At 42.7% G+C, this 20,881-nt stretch overlaps 1 protein-coding gene across 2 annotated transcripts in view; it reads left to right on the plus strand.

The window, feature by feature from the left end:
• Window positions 1-13,804, plus strand: part of SGMS1 (sphingomyelin synthase 1) — a 322,253-nt gene extending 308,449 nt beyond the window's left edge. For both annotated transcript variants that reach the window (XM_040435301.1, XM_040435302.1), the window contains 3 exons: window positions 5,257-5,410; window positions 5,819-5,985; window positions 12,238-13,804. In XM_040435301.1, coding sequence (XP_040291235.1) covers window positions 5,257-5,410; window positions 5,819-5,985; window positions 12,238-12,414 — 498 coding nt within the window. In that variant the 3' untranslated portion in view covers window positions 12,415-13,804. The remainder of the gene's footprint in view (window positions 1-5,256; window positions 5,411-5,818; window positions 5,986-12,237) is intronic.
• The last annotated feature ends 7,077 nt before the right edge of the window (window positions 13,805-20,881 follow it).

Here is a 20,881-nt window from a genome sequence, read left to right on the forward strand (position 1 = left end):
ATCCGTTTGGCTCAGTTTCGTCAGACAGACACCATAACTCTGCAAGCAGTGTTTTGGTGTCCGCCTCCAAAGCGGAATGGAGACTGATCGGAGGCAAACTGATGCATTCTGAGCGGATCCTTTTCCATTCAGAATGCATTAGGGCAAAACTGATCCGTTTTGGACCGCGTGTGAGAGCCCTGAACGGATCTCCCAAACGGAAAGCCAAAACGCCGGTGTGAAAGTAGCCTTACATGTAGCTGCTCCTGCCATTTGAGGAAACCCATCACCGCAGCAGGTCATGACCATGTACTGATGTTAACCTGGGCGGCATGGCAGGTTCCCTGCACCCAGCATCGCATCTTATTCTGCACCAGTCTGTAGTCAAGAAGACGACTTCTGCTGTTGATTAGTATGACCTTTCAATCCAATTAATGTAATTAGTATTAAGAGTCTTAATTGCTGTGGCATTGATTGGAATGTAAAGGTTTCCACTGTGTGATATTAATGAGCTCAATCTTATTTTTTTTATTTATTTTTTTGTTTATCTTTATAATTCACTTGTCAGAGTATAGAAGAAGTGTGACCCCCTTCTCTTCATACGCATCATCCTTCGAGAGTACGTCTCGTTTCAGGTGACTTTTCAGAATAAGCTGACGTGTATGTACATGAGGAGTAGCACTAGATGTGGTCGTCATATTTTCATTTTTTTGTGTGTTTTTTTTTTTTTTTTTAGCAATTTCCCCGTCTGTAGCCTTCATCTCTAGTCATGTTTCCCTGGGTTAGTCAGTAGAGACTAGCTACTATGATGTCTCCCATACACAGCATATACATAGGAGATCCAGTTCTCCTATCAAGTATAATCACATCTGATCCAGCCCTTCTGATCAGGAGTTCATTGCCCTGTATTACACAAATAGGAACTTATCCCTGTATTACACAAATAGGAACTTATCCCTGTATTACACTTGCAGATTTTTCAGCAGGTGATCGCTAACAAGTGATCATCTTGCAGTGTAATACTGCCGCTAATTGCTCAATGAATGAGCAAATGCTTGATCATCGGGCAGTCAAAATCTTTTGACGTGTTTTAAAAAAATTATCGTTTTCAGACGGCAGATCGTGGTGACTAATCACGATCTGCCGCTGGCAAACAACTAGACAGCATGGGGACGAGTGATGGCATAGCGATCGCTCCTCCACATGCTGCGGAGGAGATAGCGGTATGTTATAGCAGTGGTCTCCACCGCTAGCGAGCATGTGATTCCCGGGAGGGAACGCTTCTCTCCCATCAATCCCCTGCCACATCAGGCTGTGTAATACAATCTTAGGGCTCGTTCAGACGGCCGTATGAACGAGTCCGCATCCGTTCCCCAATTTTGCGGAATAGGTGCGGATCCATTTATTCCAATGGTCCCGCAAAACAGGCAGACAGTACATCGTGTTCTGTCCGCATCCGTGGTTCCACGGCTCCGCAGAAAAGATAGAGCTTGTAAAATTCTTGTCTGCAATCATGGGCAAGAATAGGCATTTTCTATCACGGTTGCAGCCATGTGCTGTCTGCAAATTGTGGAACACACACAGCTGGTATCCGTGTTTTGTGGATCCGCAAAGCACTACGGCCGTCTGAATTGGCCCTTAAGGAGATGCATAACCTGTTGCTATATAATGACAGACAAGATCCGGATCCCCAACACACAGCAGATCATAATATCCCTGGGACACTGAGATGTTCTACATCCAATGTTGTGTACCTGATTCTCTGGGCTAAATGTCCTATGTGGGAGAAGCAGGACAGAAACTTAAAGCAAGGATGAGGTCTCATTGCCACACAGTGCAAAAGGTCCATTTTGCTGTGGTGAAGCATTTTTGTAGCCATGGACACAATGAAGAACATATAAAAGTCGTCATATTAAAAGGCAATTTAAAATCTCGAATAGGCTGAAGAATTTAGGAATATAAATGTATGACACTGTTTGATATACTGAACAAAGGACTGAATTTTTCCAAAGTATTTGACATATTACAAGATCTAAAGAAACTGCTCCAGAGATGGGGGGGTCACCAGGCCTGACATCTCATCTGTAAGAACTTTCTCCAAGGTCTCTCTTTTTGTTCTCTTCTTCAAATGTCCATTAATTACACCGTGTCTCTGGTCTTTTGTACATATATTGGAGTTTCTCTGGACACTTGATTACACACTATTATGCCTGATGAAGAGACCCACGTTGTCTCGAAAGCTCACGTTGTTAACCATTAAAAGTGTCGTATCTGCAAGTGGAGAAAGAACATGTACGGCGCTGGAGCTATAGGCAAATATGGCGCCCACTCGCATGTGCAGCGGGGGTCATGGCTGACAGGTCTCCGCTGTTTCAAACAGCAGAGACCCGCGGCTAATTACTGCGACCGGCAATATTGCCGATCGCGATAATTAAAGCCTTTTTAGATGTCGTGATCAAGTGAGATCAGGGCATATAAAGGGTGAAAAACCTTCTTAATTGATTTTAATACACTCTGCTTTGCTGGAGAGGCTCAGGGTATTAAAGTAATAAAGTTGCATTTCTTATCTGGCCACCAGGTGGCAGGCCAGCATAAGAAATGAGCAATTCTCAGTAATAAATGGATTTTAAAAATCCACGATTGTTCAGAATAAAAAAAATAAAAATTGTATTTTGTACGCTCAAATACGAGCTTCAAAATCAAAAATCAAAATAGAACATCTGCATTTTAGTAATTTGTGAACTTTATTGCCAACTGCTGGCAGTTTTGAGCTAACTCCCCCGGCTTCCACTTAAACATGTATTCTTAAGACCCCCATACACATTCAATAGCTGTTCAACCGTTTGGCCGACCGCTTTTAGCTCCCTTCCGCCTTCCCTAAAAGCATACACATTTGACTTGGCCGATCGTGTCCGTGTATTCTATGGGGAGAGCAGAGAGAGTTGATGCCAGACACTTCTGGTGGCGGCCTATCTCCTGGGAAAACCAGGACTGGGAGAAAATACATCTTTTGGCCCCCACCTTCTATCCCCTGACATAATCCGTCGGTGGTGAGTCGGGAGCTCTTCACACACATTAGAGGGCCGGTGGGTCTGGCCAGCCAAGCATGCATCTACGTGTGAAAAGCCAACCATTTCTATCCTCCGTTCTCCCGACAGCATGGCTACCCCTCTGTACACATTAGATTGTTGTGCAGCCAATGGACTATTATTTATTATACGTATTCATATGAAAGAAACCACTACTCCTCAGTAGGGATGAGCGACTCTATTTGTATGAATTGATCCCTTCATCATAGTGAGTTCTTCATGTGCGAGGGGCTGTCCCGCTGCTGAAGAAGCTCCCCCACCGCCTTATTTACAGGGCTCGACATCTTGTCCGGCCCACCTGTGCCACTGCTCAGATTACTGCCAATACTGGAGCAGCCACTGTGCATGCGCCACTACACTTCTGGGTAGCGATGCATTAACAGTTTATTAATCTGAAAGAGAAACTCAGGTCTTCAGAAATTTGGCACAGGAAGCGCTGGTTTACACCAGTACAAAATAAAAGGACGTTTTTTGTGACCTTCTTTACATGTTTTGTAAAGGGAACCTGTTTCATCATGCTTTTTTACTGAACTAGTGACTGCTTATTGCTGCTGTTTAAACAAGGCCACTATTACACCGACAGATTCTGTCCAAGCAGACCACTAGCTGGTGTGTATAACAAAAGATCTGTGTGTGTCATTGGCCATCTGACTAATGGTCAGATAATCTGTTTGTGTAATACAGCCCTAAATTCCCTATCACTATGTCTACATACACTGGTATCACAAACCTCACCCAGAGGAAGGAAAGAAACAAAGGAACAAAGAGCCCAGCCTTAGTCCTAGATGTACAGATATGTCCACCTTTCCCTTTTAATTTTGTTAAAGCCTCACCCGGACATATCCCCACCTTCACCCCTCCGGCCCCCTGATATGAGCGCAGGGCAAGGGCTTTTTTGTTTACAAAGGCTGGCGGAGGCTTGCACTGTTTCACAGGCTAGGGCAGTGCTAAAGCCCGCCCATCAGTTGTCCGTAGCAGCCAATCAGAGTTCAGCTTTCATTTTTTCAGAAGCCTGTAGGAACTGAAAGCTGAGCTCTGATTAGTTGCTCTGGGCGACTAAGACATTTGATTTGGAGATATTGGAGGTGGGCTACTTTTTCGTGGGCCACCATGTAGTATTGAATTGGTTTCATGACCAACTGGAATCCTTCTCATTTCACTGGATAGATAAGATGGCGCCCACCAGCCAAGAAGTAGTGAATAGGGTACATGCATTGATTAAATTGGAGGAATATGTTTACCTGAAAAGGGATTCTAAGAAAAAATTTGAAGCAGTTTGGTCTTCATGGATCTCATATTATGAGCTGTCTTAGAGGTGACTGTATACTTTGAATGGAATGAAAGATTTAATGGATAATTGATATGGGTGAATGGTAGACTGTTGGATGATGGTTGATATTCAAATGCTTACGACAGAGTTATGTGTGGATAATAGAAATCCATGAAGTTATATGGTCCGCCCCAGAAGATTAGACGGTGATGCCTTCAAAAAGAATACCATGAACTTACATTTATGGACCATACCTGAATTCTTCTTTCAAGTGACTGTGCTTTGGGAAAGGGGGATGGGATGGAGGGAGGGGGGGAGGAGGGGGAGGGGTTATAGTTGTGTATTTGTATAATGCACTTTCTTGTAAAACCAAAATGAAAATTATTTGATCCAAAAAAAAACTGGAATCCTTCTCTTGACAAGAGTATCGAAAAATCCAAGTTTGCTTCCCCCTCCCCGCACCCACAGACGGTCAGTCTTGCACCGCACATCTTGTGATATGTTGAGCTTAGGTAACAAAGAACTCTCTTAAAGTTGGGCCACCAGGACTGTTTGTCTGGATTATCATGGATTCCAACTATGCATATGGCGATATTAATGAATCGTCCTCAGAAAATGTGTCTGTGCAGCACAGATTGGGTCTTCCCTGTGTACCGTGATGGTGGATGAGGTGGAGCGAATGATGTACTCAGAGTAGATTATAGCTTGTACAAATGGCAGCTTTTATTCTTCTATTCTAACACCTAATGAAATGGACCAAACTACTGTCAATCCCGAGGTATCATGGATGCAGAAGTATGACTCCTGTCTTGAAGTCTACTTTTAATGCACAATATCCTTCTTTTTTTTTTTTTTTTGTAAATCAAATAATGGAAAAAAATAACCAACCTTTTTTTTTTCTTTTTTGTTTCTTTTCAGCTTTTTGGCGACTGGGAGGCTCAGCTGAGGAGGATTGCAAAGATGATTGCGGGAGGTGGACTTTCAATCACAGGAGCTCACAACATGTGTGGGGACTATTTGTACAGTGGCCACACGGTCATGTTAACACTGACATACTTGTTCATAAAAGAGTGTAAGTGATCTTCTGTATCTGTTCCCACTGTAGCGGTACATCTTGCCATGTTAATATGTCCATATCTCCTTCGCGCCTCCATTTAACTGCCAGAGTTCACCGGATCCAGCCTAGCCTGATGCTGCCATTTACTGCTGTACCCCACTGTAATAGGATCCGTCCGCTTTTCAGCGTGAGTATCCGTTTTCAGCCTGACAAATTGATGCATGCAGTTGTTTTTGTCTGGCAGCGTCCCATTATAGTCAATGGGGTCTGGGGGTGAACAGCAGTATCCTGCTAGGCCAAATCCACTAAACTCCGGCACTGTTCTCTGCTGGATCGGGTAGATGGAGATGTGACCCTTCCCTTATCTAAATGTTTCATCTGAATGGACCCCGGACCTTATTGGCGCTGTTTTTGTTTCAATAGATTCTCCTAGGCGTCTCTGGTGGTATCTCTGGATTTGCTGGTCCCTCAGCGTTGTTGGGGTCTTCTGTATTCTTTTAGCACATGACCACTACACTGTAGATGTCGTCGTCGCTTATTACATCACATCCCGGTGTTTCTGGTGGTATCATACTATGGCCAACCAGCAAGTGAGTATACCCTTTGTCATAAACCTTACACATGGAACATGGTGTCCGCGCTGCAGGAGGAGCTGAGCAGATTGATACATAGTTTATGGGAAAAGATTCAGTATAACTTGTACTTTATAAATTTTATATCTGGGCGACGAGAGTGAGCACCGATATAAATGTATAAGGGCTAATGCCTACATTCGGCACCGCACCTTCCACATTGCAGACTCATTCAAGTGAACTGGTCCGCATCCATGATGCAGTGCACAAACGGCCGGTGCCCATATATTGCGGACCCGCTGTTTGCAGGCCGCAATACTGGCACCGCCCAACAACCGTCATGTGCATGAGCCCTAAAGTATAGTTATACAGAATCGTTTCCCATAAAACGATATATTGATCTTCTCAGCTCCTCCTGCTGCTGCCAGATTACACAGCATTTTCATAGTGATGGGTACCCTTTAAGTCATTGCCCTAAATAAAATTGGTTTAACTCCCAAGATGACACCAAAATGTTAAAAAACAAACAAATTGGAAGCAAGTTTTCTGAGTGATGTGTGAATGCTTTGAATAGATGCTTTCAGTACTCATTGATTCTTATCATTGATTTGTACAAAAAGTGCTGTGTTTTTCCTCTAAGGAATGTGGTTCATCCTGTCTGGTCGGACTGTTTTGACAGGGTTTTGGGAGGGGGGGGGGGGGTCAGGAGTTTCTCTAAACAAGTTTTTGGTGTTTTTGTGTTGTGGTAGATTTTGTATGCTATATACAAGACATTAATGTGTATATGTATGGCTGGACACGTTGTAGGCCTCAGCCTTTGGGTGCGCGGTTCTCTAACTTCACTAAAAAGCTTTTCCAGCCATGCAAGGAGAAGATTGTAATAAGTGAGGACACCACGTCGGAATTTGTGCCAATCCTGTAAACTTCAGGAGCAAGGTGGCCATGCAGGGTCTACCTAGGCTACAAGAGGGCCATATGATGTTTGGAGGAGACATTCTCAGTATCTAGGCTCATGCCACTCTTGGATTCTGTGCAGGAGGTAGAAGCTGTTTCTTGATGTCTCGTGGGGCAGAGAGGGGGTGCTGGATCTCCTTTTCCTGAGGAGCACTGCTCTTACTTCTCCCTACACCAGCTTGAATCTGTGCAAGGAGAACGATTACCCCTGATCGTGGTCACAGAATATGTGAAAAGGTCAACTGATCTTCTTACTGGCCTTACAAGATTTTCTCGTGGCACAGGCATACATTAAATACCTATTAGGCTTTTGTAGGATATGTTAATGAACAGTGCAAGTCATAGCTGGTGGAGAACACTAAGGGAGGCCATACACATTCAATAGCCTTCAGCCGAACGTTCAGCCAACAGTTCTCTCCCAACTCCTCCATACACATACATGTTTGGCTTGGCTGAATGTGTATGTGCGTTCAATGGGGAGAGCAGAGAAAGCCACTGCCAGATACCTCTGGTGGTGGATTATCTGCCAGGAAAACCAAAGGATCGGGTCAAAATATTCACTTCTCACGATACTTCTCTCCCCTGACATCTGTCTGGAGCTCTGCCAGAGGGACCCACCATTCTCAGCAGATTCAGCCGACTGTACCCTAATGTGTACCGGTGCCATTTGGGGGAATTCATGAACACATTTTATACACGTGACTTGTTACATTCCCCCTTCCCAAGTCGATGGGCAGCAGAACGGATCCATCCTGGTTTCTGTTATGCAGGACTGAACTCCTGCATAATGGAAAGCAGGACGGATCCGTTCTGCTGCCCATAGACTTGTATTAACCACTTCAGCCCCCAGTGCTTAAACACCCTGAAAGACCAGGCCACTTTTTACACTTCTGCACTACACTACTTTCACCGTTTATTGCTCGGTCATGCAACTTACCACCCAAATGAATTTTACCTCCTTTTCTTCTCACTAATAGAGCTTTCATTTGGTGGTATTTCATTGCTGCTGACATTTTTACTTTTTTTGTTATTAATCGAAATTTAACGATTTTTTTGCAAAAAAATGACATTTTTCACTTTCAGTTGTCAAATTTTGCAGAAAAAACGACATCCATATAGAAATTTTGCTCTAAATTTATAGTTCTACATGTCTTTGATAAAAAAAAAAATGTTTGGGTAAAAGTTATAGCGTTTACAAACTATGGTACAAAAATGTGAATTTCCACTTTTTGAAGCAGCTCTGACTTTCTGAGCACCTGTCATGTTTCCTGAGGTTCTACAATGCCCAGACAGTACAAACACCCCACAAATGACCCCATTTCTGAAAGTAGACACCCTAAGGTATTCGCTGATGGGCATAGTGAGTTCATAGAACTTTTTATTTTTTGTCACAAGTTAGCGGAAAATTATGATTTTTTCTTTTTTTTTTTTTTTTCTTACAAAGTCTCATATTCCACTAACTTGTGACAAAAAATAAAAAGTTCTATGAACTCACTATGCCCATCAGCGAATACCTTGGGGTCTCTTCTTTCCAAAATGGGGTCACTTGTGGGGTAGTTATACTGCCCTGGCATTCTAGGGGCCCAAATGTGTGGTAAGGAGTTTGAAATCAAATTCTGTAAAAAATGACCAGTGAAATCCGAAAGGTGCTCCTTGGAATATGGGCCCCTTTGCCCACCTAGGCTGCAAAAAAGTGTCACACATCTGGTATCTCCGTACTCAGGAGAAGGTGGGGAATGTGTTTTTGGGGTGTCATTTATATATACCCATGCTGGGTGAGAGAAATATCTTGGCAAAAGACAACTTTTCCCATTTTTTTATACAAAGTTGTCATTTGACCAAGATATTTATCTCACCCAGCATGGGTATATGTAAAAAGACACCCCAAAAACACATTCCTCAACTTCTCCTGAGTACGGGGATACCAGATGTGTGACACTTTTTTGCAGCCTAGGTGGGCAAAGGGGCCCATATTCCAAAGAGCACCTTTCGGATTTCACTCCTCATTTTTTCCTGAATTTGATTTCAAACTCCTTACCACACATTTGGGCCCCTAGAATGCCAGGGCAGTATAACTACCCCACAAGTGACCCCATTTTGGAAAGAAGACACCCCAAGGTATTCCGTGAGGGGCATGGCGAGTTCCTAGAATTTTTTATTTTTTGTCACAAGTTAGTGGAAAATGATGATTTTTTTTTTGATTTTTTTTTTCATACAAAGTCTCATATTCCACAAACTTGTGACAAAAAATAAAAACTTCCATGAACTCACTATGCCCATCAGCGAATACCTTGGGGTCTCTTCTTTCCAAAATGGGGTCACTTGTGGGGTAGTTATACTGCCCTGGCATTCTAGGGGCCCTAAAATGTGTGGTAAGTAGGTAAATGACCTGTGAAATCCGAAAGGTGCTCTTTGGAATGTGGGCCCCTTTGCCCACCTAGGCTGCAAAAAAGTGTCACACATCTGGTATCTCTGTATTCAGGAGAAGTTGAGGAATGTGTTTTGGGGTGTCTTTTTACATATACCCATGCTGGGTGAGATAAATATCTTGGTCAAATGCCAACTTTGTATAAAAAAATGGGAAAAGTTGTCTTTTGCCAAGATATTTCTCTCACCCAGCATGGGTATATGTAAAATGACACCCCAAAACACATTCCCCAACTTCTCCCGATTACGGAGATACCAGATGTGTGACACTTTTTTGCAGCCTAGGTGGGCAAAGGGGCCCATATTCAAAAGAGCACCTTTCGGATTTCACAGGTCATTTTTTACAGAATTTGATTTCAAACTCCTTACCACACATTTGGGCCCCTAGAATGCCAGGGCAGTATAACTACCCCACAAGTGACCCCATTTTGGAAAGAAGAGACCCCAAGGTATTCGCTGGTATGACCTGTGAAATCCTAAAGGTGCTCTTTGGAATATGGGCCCCTTTGCCCACCTAGGCTGCAAAAAAGTGTCACACATGTGGTATCGCCGTATTCAGGAGAAGTTGGGGAATGTGTTTTGGGGTGTCATTTTACATATACCCATGCTGGGTGAGAGAAATATCTTGGCAAAAGACAACTTTTCCCATTTTTTTATACAAAGTTGGCATTTGACCAAGATATTTCTCTCACCCAGCATGGGTATATGTAAAATGACACCCCAAAACACATTCCCCAACTTCTCCTGAGTACGGCGATACCAGATGTGTGACACTTTTTTGCAGCCTAGATGCGCAAAGGTGCCCAAATTCCTTTTAGGAGGGCATTTTTAGACATTTGGATACCAGACTTCTTCTCACGCTTTGGGGCCCCTAGAATGCCAGGGCAGTATAAATACCCCACATGTGACCCCATTTTGGAAAGAAGACACCCCAAGGTATTCAATGAGGGGCATGGCGAGTTCCTAGAAATTTTTTTTTTTTGGCACAAGTTAGCGGAAATTGATATTTTTAATTTTTTTCTCACAAAGTCTCCCGTTCCGCTAACTTGGGACAAAAATTTCAATCTTTCATGGACTCAATATGCCCCTCACGGAATACCTGGGGGTGTCTTCTTTCCGAAATGGGGTCACATGTGGGGTATTTATACTGCCCTGGCATTCTAGGGGCCCTAAAGCGTGAGAAGAAGTCTGGAATATAAATGTCTAAAAAATTTTACGCATTTGGTTTCCGTGAGGGGTATGGTGAGTTCATGTGAGATTTTATTTTTTGACACAAGTTAGTGGAATATGAGACTTTGTAAGAAAAAAAAAAAAAAATTCCGCTAACTTGGGCCAAAAAAATATCTGAATGGAGCCTTACAGAGGGGTGATCAATGACAGGGGGGGTAATCAATGACAGGGGGGTGATCAATGACAGGGGGGTTGATCAGGGAGTCTATATGGGGTGATCACCACAGTCATTGATCACGCCCCTGTAAGGCTTCATTCAGACGTCCGGATGCGTTTTGCGGATCCGATCCATCTATCAGTGCATCCGTAAAAATCATGCGGACATCTGAATGGAGCTTTACAGGGGGGTAATCAATGACAGGGGGGTGATCAGGGAGTCTATATGGGGTGATCACCACAGTCATTGATCATGCCCCTGTAAGGCTTCATTCAGACGTCCGGATGCGTTTTGCGGATCGGATCCATCTATCAGTGCATCCGTAAAAATCATGCGGACATCTGAATGGAGCTTTACAGGGGGGTGATCAGGGAGTCTATATGGGGTGATCACCACAGTCATTGATCATGCCCCTGTAAGGCTTCATTCAGACGTCCGGATGCGTTTTGCGGATCGGATCCATCTATCAGTGCATCCGTAAAAATCATGCGGACATCTGAATGGAGCTTTACAGGGGGGTGATCAGGGAGTCTATATGGGGTGATCACCACAGTCATTGATCACGCCCCTGTAAGGCTTCATTCAGACGTCCGGATGCGTTTTGCGGATCCGATCTATCTATCAGTGGATCCGTAAAAATCATGCGGACGTCTGAATGGAGCTTTACAGGGGGTTGATCAATGACAGGGGTGTAATCAATGACAGGGGGGGTGATCAGGGAGTCTATATGGGGTGATAACCACAGTCATTGATCACGCCCCTGTAAGGCTTCATTCAGACGTCCGGATGCGTTTTGCGGATCCGATCCATCTATCAGTGGATCCGTAAAAATCATGCGGACATCTGAATGGAGATTTACAGGGGGGTAATCAATGACAGGGGGGTGATCAGGGAGTCTATATGGGGTGATCAGGGGCTAATAAGGGGTTAATAAGTGACGGGGGGGGGGGTGTAGTGTAGTGTAGTTGTGCTTGGTGGGACTTTACTGAGCTACCTGTGTCCTCTGGTGGTCGATCCAAACAAATGGGACCACCAGAGGACCAGGTAGCAGGTATATTAGACGCTGTTATCAAAACAGCGTCTAATATACCTGTTAGGGGTTAAAAAAAACACATCTCCAGCCTGCCAGCGAACGATCGCCGCTGGCAGGCTGGAGATCAACTCTCTTACCTTCCGTTCCTGTGAGCGCGCGCGCCTGTGTGCGCGCGTTCACAGGAAATCTCGGCCATCGCAAGATGACGCATATATGCGTGACTCTGCGCAGGGCTGCCACCTCCGGAACGCGATCCTGCGTTAGGCGGTCCGGAGGTGGTTAAGAAGGATCAAACCGGAGTGCCTCTTAAAGGCTTCCGTTTTGACTTCTGTCTTATGGATTCCGTTATAACCATGTTATAACGGAAAACAAAAACTGAATCCATAACGGTGATGTGAACAAGCCCTTAGTATGCCTTTATTGTAGAGCTTCTTTTTATATGCTTTTTTTTATTTTTATTCCCTTGCAGGTGCTAAAGGAGGCGTCCCCATCAAACCTCCTCTCACGGGTCTGGTGGTACAGGCCTTTCCAGTACTTTGAAAGGAATGTTCACGGTGTTGTACCTCGTTCCTATCAGTTGCCTAACCTATGGTCATGGCTACCTACCAGGCAGGCGACCTACAGCAGACTGATAAATGAAGCATAGCATCAACTGAAAAAGGCAGACGGTGTACCGTGCGCCTCCAGAAGTGCTAAGAACCCTTGGACAATGCCATAGACAAAAAACACCTACCATCCCTCTTTATGTTAACTTACCTTGACCCCTTCATTTACCTGGTCAGCACTGTGATAACTCTCCAAAGGACCCACGTCGGAAGCAAACAAGAATTCAACTCCTCATGGACTGGACACAATTTCCTGCCGCCCACGTGGGAACAACATTATCCATAGCCATGCTTGTTTGTATATGAAGAAACCACATAAACCTGTACGATTTTATACCCTGCGTGTGTCTCTTTCCAGTCATGTCTGGGAATAAAGCATTATTTTCTTGGGAAAACATAATTTCATACCACTTACCCTAAATACTGGGCTCCAAGCCATTTTCTAACCAGTGTCTCTATGAAGGCTTTGAAGTATAATGCTGCGGTCCCACAGAATAAATGAGCTATGCTTCAGCAGTTTCTTTTCCTTTAATTTTTTTTTAAATACTTTTAGCGTTTTACTTTAGTTAGTCTATTCATCAAACCGTGTTTTTTTTTTTTTTGTTTTTTTTTTTCATTCTAAATCTCGCCGTATCCAACGCACTCATCACTTCACCGCTCTGTGGTTTATAGTAGAGCCTCGTCGTTATTTTACTTTTTGACTTATTTATTATCTTTTTGTGGGACTGCAGCTTTGCGTTCTCCAATCTTTCTACCTGTGGCAGCAATGCCCTGTTTAAACAAAATATTATGAAAAAAAAGACAATGAGCGGTTTAGTAAATATGGTTTTGTAAAAATCTATAGCGGCGGTGTTGTAGAGTGAATTTTCTAAGTATTTCCTATTTTTATTTTTCAAAAATGACGTTGATAAAGCTAACATTTAAAGATTTTTACATATCAGAGAAGATCTAATTGGAAGAGAGATTTGTAACTGTTTCTAGTGCCTTCCTTGTCTTGATTGTATGGTCAGTAGGGCAGTCTTAAAGAAATGTAATTTTAAAGAAAGTATTCTATGTCGCGTCTGAAAGAAATTCTATAGATCTATATGGAGATGTTATTACATATCTTGTGCGATCACACTTGCAGAACACACTTTAATGCATATTCTACTGTTTGATCTATTCAGAGCGAAAACGTAGACCTTTCGTGTTGTAAACTTTCATTTTCATTATTTCCATTTTTTTTAAAATTCCAAACTGCTTTTTTAACCAAAAATATTTGTGAAAAGCAGTCACTAAGAAACCTTACAGATTTTGTTTTTTTGTTGAAAAAGTCCATTACAAGTGTACTACAAACTCTATCTAGATTTGGGTGGCGTTCATTAAAGGCTATTTTATGATTTCATTTTATTTATTTTGGGCTAAAAATAGTTTTTTCAGTTTGTTTTTCTTAAAAAAAATAAAAAATCCGCTCATCCAGTTCTGAGTTAAAAAATAAAGTCTGTCTGCAAGCCGTGATTTTGTTTTCTTGGAATCCTGTCATCTGACAGCTCATGTGTAGCTCTTATTCCTGATCTCCTGACCTCATAAATGCTTTTGAAAGCTATATTCTTATCCATTTCATAAGAATTGATCTACAAAGAGTGTTTGAGGTTAGGAGATCAGGTATAAGAGTAAGGCCCCTTTCACATGGGCGAGTTTTCCGCGTGGGTGCAATGCGTGACGTGAACTCGTAGCACCCGCACTGAATCCTGACCCATTCATTTCAATAGGTCTGTGTACATGAGCGTTCTTTTTCACGCATTAGTTCTGCGTTGCGTGAAAAACGCAGCATGTTCTATATTCTGTGTTTTTCACACCGCCCTGGCACCATAGAAGTGAATGGGTCTTCAGTGAAAAACCAGGTGCGGATGCAATGCGTTTTTCACTGATGGTTGCTAGGAGATGTTTGCAAACCTTCAGTGTTTTTTAGTTTTTTTTTTAATCACGCGCGTGAAAAATGACTGAACTTGCTTGCAAAATGGTGGAAGTTTCACTGAACGCATCCTGGGCCAATCCGTCACTCTCGTGTGAAAGAGGCCTTACACATGAGCAGTTATTATTCAAAGCAAAGTCACAGGTTTTTTAACCCTTGTATGATAGAAATGGCTGAAATTTTTGAGACAAGTTTTATTTTAGCCAAAAATGAGTATATTGCAATCATAACACCCCCACCCCCCAAAGCTGTACATAGTCTTTAAGATTAAAGGATAATTTCAAGGAAAACTATATCATTCGGTCCCTATATAATTCTCATAAATCTTGGTCAGACACTGTAGCATTTGATTTTTTGAGGCTGCCTTTGCGGAGACGTTTGTATGTCCCCATGGCAGCACTTTCTGTCCTTGTGCACTGGCAACTCTGGGCATTCAGACTGCAATTGGTTTCAAATCTTAATTTTTATTTTTCTAGCAAAAAAAGATTTAGTTCTGATAGGATCAATTGGCCAGATTTAAGGATGTAAGATGTTGCTATGTGTATACAGGCAAAGAAGCTGTCTTCAGCTGATGAATAAATTCAACATGTTAAAACAGGCATGCTCAACCTGCGGCCCTCCAGCTGTTGCAAAACTTCCACTCCCATCATTCCCTGACAGCCTACAACTATCATCCTACAGAGGGGCATCGTGGGAGTTGTCGTTTTAAAACTGCTGGAGGGCCGCAGGTTGAGCATGCCTGTGTTAAAGAGGACCTTTCACCCATTATGACATTGTGAACTAAGTATACAGACATGGAGAGCGGCGCCCGGGGATCTCACTGCACTTACTATTATCCCTGGGCGCCGCTCCGTTCTTCCGCTATGCCCTCCGGTATCTTCGGTCACTAAGTTATGGTAGGCGGAGTCTGCCCTTGTTCTGCTGTAGCGCTGGCCAATCGCAGCGCAGAGCTCACAGCCTGGGAGGTTATTTTCTCCCAGGCTGTGAGCTCTGCGCTGCGATTGGCCAGCACTACAGCAGAACAAGGGCAGACTCCGCCTACCATAACTTAGTGACTGAAATCTCTGCCTACCATAACTTAGTGACCAAAGATACCGGAGGGCATAGCGGGAGAACGGAGCGGCGCCCAGGGATAATAGTAAGTGCAGTGAGATCCCCGGGCGCCGCTCTCCGTGTTTGTATACTTGGTTCACAATGTCATAATGGGTGAAAGGTCCTCTTTAAAACATTTAAACCTCTTTCAGGGATTTCAAAGGGTTGTTCAGGATTAAAATTAGAAGTGTGTTGTTTTTTTGTTTTTGTGTTGTTTTTTTAAATGGCGCCACCCTTCTCAATGACTGTATCTAGTTTTGCACCTCAGCTCTGTTCATGTGATTTGTAGAGAGATGCAATACTAGATACAGTCCATAGATAAGAGTGGAACTGCTTCAAGAAAAAAGATTCCCGTTTCCTAATCCTAGAATAGAAAAGCCCTTTAAGAGTTGCATTTACGTCGATTTTTCTGAGTTTTCTTTTTAACCATACAGAATTCTAGATTTTTCCTACTTATTTAACATCTCAGCTGGATGCAGTAGGGAACATGCTTTACTTGGTCTTCTTGAGGTAGTCCTCTCATAGAGTAATATAATGGATGGCTGTCGACTGTCCACGTCGGTGGATCCTGTTCTGACTGTCCTAGACCTCAGGTGCCCCCCTCACATAGCACAGAACCTATTATTGTATATTATTTGCTGTTAATGAACTCCATCCATCAGTTCATTTTGACTCGGGGGTGGAGTCGTCCATTGTCCTGCTTAGATTTTGATACTCCCGGATAGTCAGGTTTTCTATGTTTTATTTGTGCAGGAAATATGTGCACCAGTGTTTTTTTCGCTCAAATCATATTTAAAAGAATAAAAGTATTTGATTATATGATTGCCAATGTACAGGATATAATAGTTTTTTAAGAATGAAGAAATCGATCTATAATTGATATATATATTCACATATATATCTATTCTGTATTTTCTGTAAAACAGAGTTTTCTTCTGTGTTTTTTTCCTTTTTATTTTTGTGTATTCACAGGTTGATATTTGTACTGTAAAATAAAAATAAAAAACTCTATGATTTGAAAATAAAAAGGTTACAGAAAAACTTAAAAGCAAATAGAAAACACTTGAATTGTGTTGTGCTTGTATTCATAGCCTTACCAATAATGCTGGGCAGTATGGATTGGAAATGTCTTTGTCTATTTATGGTGTCTTCTATTTCTGACTTGATATAAAAAAAACACTTTCTAAAAATGTTGTCCAGATTAGGCTGAGTTCACACTTCAGTTATTTGGTCAGTTATTTCCATCAGTTATTGTGAGCCAAAACCAGTAGTAAAGGCTGCTCAGAAAAAGGTATAAGGCCTCATGCACGCGGCCGTGGCCATATTGCGGCCCGCAGACAGCGGGTCTTCAATACACGGGCACTGGCCATGTGCACCCCGCATTTACTTGAATGGGTCAGCAGTCCAGAAGGTCAGTGTGGAATAAAGGCACGGAAGCACCACAGATTTTTTTTGGGGTTTCTATCTATGCATTTGCACCGCAAAAAAAGTAGTGCATGCACTAGTTTTTTTTCGCTGTGGATCGTGGACCCCATTTAAGTGAATGGGTCCACGTCTGCATGCGGCAGCCCTACGGTTGGTGCCTGTGCATTGCAGACCGCAGTTTGCAGTCTGCACAAGCCCGGCCGGTACACGTTCATGTGCATGAGGCCTAAGGGAAAGATCTGTAACTGTTCTGTGTTTTTCAGACGCACCTAGTATTGGTTCACAATAACTGAGGGCAAAAACTGATCGAATAACTGAAGTGTGAACTCAGCCTTATTTGCTCCAATATTATTTTTGACCTTTCCATGCTTACCTGTTTTCACCATTATTTTGTCCCTTCATTGTTTCCAGAACTGTTAATTAAAGTATATTTATATTTAAGTCATGACTGTCTTGATCGTAATTTGTCCATCCCTGCTATAGTAACATTTCAATCAATGAGAAGTGCCCCAGAGCAGTTTAATAATGTACACTGCCCGTCCCAAAAAAAAAAAAGTCGCCACCAAAAATATTTTGTTGGACCGCCTTTAGCTTTGATTACGGCACGCATTCGCTGTACCATTGTTTCGATAAGCTTCTGTAATGTGACAAGATTTATTTCCATCCAGTGTTGCATACATTTTTCACTAAGATCTTGCATTGATGACGGTAGAGTCTGACCGCTGCGCAAAGCCTTCTCCAGCACATCCCAAAGATTCTCAATGGGGTTAAGGTCTGGACTCTGTGGTGGCCAATCCATGTGTGAAAATGATGTCTCATGCTCCCTGAACCACTCTTTCACAATTTGAGCCTGATGAATCCTGGCATTGTCATCTTGTAATATGCCCGTGCCAACAGGGAAGAACAAATCCATTGCTGGAATAACCTGGTCATTCAGTATGTTCAGGTAGTCAGCTGACCTCATTCTTGGAGCACATACTGTTGCTGAACCTAGACCTGACCAACTGCAGCAACCCCAGATCATAGCACTGCCCCCACAGGCTTGTACAGTAGGCACTAGGCATGATGGGTGCCTCACTTGATCTGACCCTCTTCTTACCCTGATGCACCCATCACTCTGGAACAGGGTAAATCTGGACTCCTCAAACCACATGACCTTCTTCCATTGCTCCAAAGTCCAATCCTTATGCTCCCTAGCAAATTGAAGCCTTTTTTTCTGGTTTGCCTCACTGATTAGTGGTTTTCTTACGGCTACATAGCTGTTCAGTCCCAATCCCTGAGTTCCCTTCGCATTGTGTGTGTGGAAATGCTCTTACTTTCACTATTAAACATAGCCCTGAGTTCTACTGTTGTTTTTCTTCGATTTGATTTCACCAAACGTTTAAGTGATCGCCGATCACGATCATTCAGGATTTTTTCCCCACCACATTTCTTCCTCGAATACGATGGGTCCCCACTATCCTTCCAGTTTTTAATAATGCGTTGGACAAGCCAATTTTAGTAGTTTCTGCAATCTCCTTAGATGTTTTCTCTGCTTGATGCATGCCAATGATTTGACCCTTCTCAAACAGACTAACATCTTTTCCACGACCACGAGATGTGTCTTTCGACCTAGTTGTTTAAGAAATGAGAAGCAACTCATTGCACCAGTTGGGGTTAAATAACTTTTTGCCAGCTGAAAGATAATCGCCCAGGCAGTAATTATCCAATAGGAGGCTCATAACTATTTGCTTAGTTAAATCCAGGTGGCGACTTTTTTTTTGGGACAGGCAGTGTAGTAGACTGCCAAGAGTGAAAGTTACGTAAAAGTTGTCTTCATTAGAATTTTTTTTTTTTTTTTTCTGGTTAATTTATTTATTTTTTTAAAAAATTTTAAATCTAGAACAAAGAAGAACATTACAATCAAGTAATATAATTATAATGTGTCAAGAAAATGGTAGGAGGGAAGGGTAGACAGGGCAGGTTGATGCAAGTAGTTTTGGTTTGTGCCGTGGCTTGATATTGATGACTAGGGATGAGCGAATCAACTTCGGATGAAACATCCGAAGTCGATTTGCATAAAACTTTGTTCTAATACTGTACGGAGCAGGAGCTCCATACAGTATTAGAATGTATTAGCTCTGATGAGTCGAAGTTATTGCTTTGTGCAATAACTTAATAAATTAATTTGTACTGTAAAAAAAACAGATGCGCCCTCTCTTGCCTGATCTCCAAACTGGAAGTGGTATCAATTTTGTCCTGACAGCAAAACAACAACATATCGTGAGACTGTAACTAAACTCTAAAAAGCTGCAATACACATCAAAACCACTGGGCGGTGAGTGCTCCACGTTTAGCTTATTGCTTAAGCTGCAGAGAAGATGTCTCAAATATGAGATATTTAGCGGCAGACCTAGCTAGATTTGGTGAGATCTATTGAGAATATTAAATGTACTAAAGTCAAACACATGAGAATAAAGGAACACTAAATCCAGAATCCAAATAGCATGTGTGATACTACCAGCTGAGCTGTGTATCTAATCCGACCATGAGTGATACTGCCTGCTATGCTGCGTATCTAATCCTATCATGTGTGATACGTTTTGCTAAGATGTGTATCTAATCCTGTCGTGTGTGATAATTTCTGCTGAGCTGTGTATCTAATCCTATCATGTGTGATACTGCTTGCTGAGCTGCGTATCTAATCCTATTATGTGTGATACAGTTGCTTATTTTACATTCCCAGGTTTTTCTGTCTCTATCATTCTTACAATTCCCTCTAGAGAGGAAGGTTTTATGTTAAGGAACAGATATGAGCAGGAGGCCAGACGGAGGGAGATATAAGAAGTTCCTTGCTGGGTGCAGGGGTTTTCGGCAGTGCAGCAATATAGGGGTAAGGCTACTTTCACACTTGTGGCAGTGTGATCCGGCAGGCAGTTCCGTTGTCCGCCGATTTGGATGTGACTGAAAGCATTTGTGAGACAGACAAATGCATTGCAAGAACGGATCCGTCTCTCAGCTTGTCATGCGGACAGACGGATCCGTCTTGTATTTTTTTTTTCACATTTTTACCCGTCTGCGCATGCGTTGGCCGGAAGGACTGATCCGGCATTCTGGTATTTTGAATGCCGGATCCGGCACTAATACATTCCTATGGGGAAAAATGCCAGATCCGGCATTCAGGCAAGTGTTCAGTTTTTTTCGCCGGAGATAAAACCGTAGCATGCTACGGTTTTATCTTTTGCCTGATCAGTTAAAACGACTGAACTGAAGACATCCTGATGCATCCTGAACGGATTACTCTCCATTCAGAATGCATGGGGATAAAACTGATCAGTTCTTTTCCAGTATAGAGCCCCTGTGACGGAACTCAGTGCCTGAAAAGAAAAACGCTAGTGTTAAAGTACCCTAATAGTTGTGGAAAGCAGAAACATTGTTTGCTATGTATTTCATTAGTTACAATTCTGGTATAATTTGATTTTGTGCACTTAGGAAGTTTGCTTTTTGGATAAAGACCAATGTCTCAGAAGAACTAAAGCCTTACATTTACACTTCTTCTAGGTGTGAACAATAGAGGAGGGGCTGAGTTTAACTTAATCAAGGACTAATCAAAGAACAGCTGGATACAATGTTGAATACTGTATAAGGGCTGTGTACTAGCTTGTACACACTGTGATACCTTTTGGCGCAAAACCACAATAGCGAAAGTCGTCTTTTTAGAAATATTTATTTGTTCAGCCGCGCTACACAAGGACAGGACCCGGCACCAGCAATTGGACCAGCCCTGCCAATCGTGTATGCCCGGCCCTTAAAGGGTTTCTATCACTTGGTATGACATAATTAGCTGTCAGACACTAGCGATCTGCTAGTGTCTGCTCTGGCCAACCATCCTACTATAATCACTTGTGGGGCAGCGGTTTTGCTAAAAAACTAACTTTTATAAATATGCTAATGAGCCTCTAGGTGCTATGTGGGCGTCATTAGCACCTAGAGGCTCCGTCTACCTTCATACACAGCCGCCGCCCAGCGCGTCCCTCCAGCCCGCCCATGTCCTCCTC

Source organism: Bufo bufo, chromosome 6 (genome assembly GCF_905171765.1).
Source record: "Bufo bufo chromosome 6, aBufBuf1.1, whole genome shotgun sequence".
NCBI classification, from domain to species: Eukaryota; Metazoa; Chordata; class Amphibia; order Anura; family Bufonidae; genus Bufo; species Bufo bufo.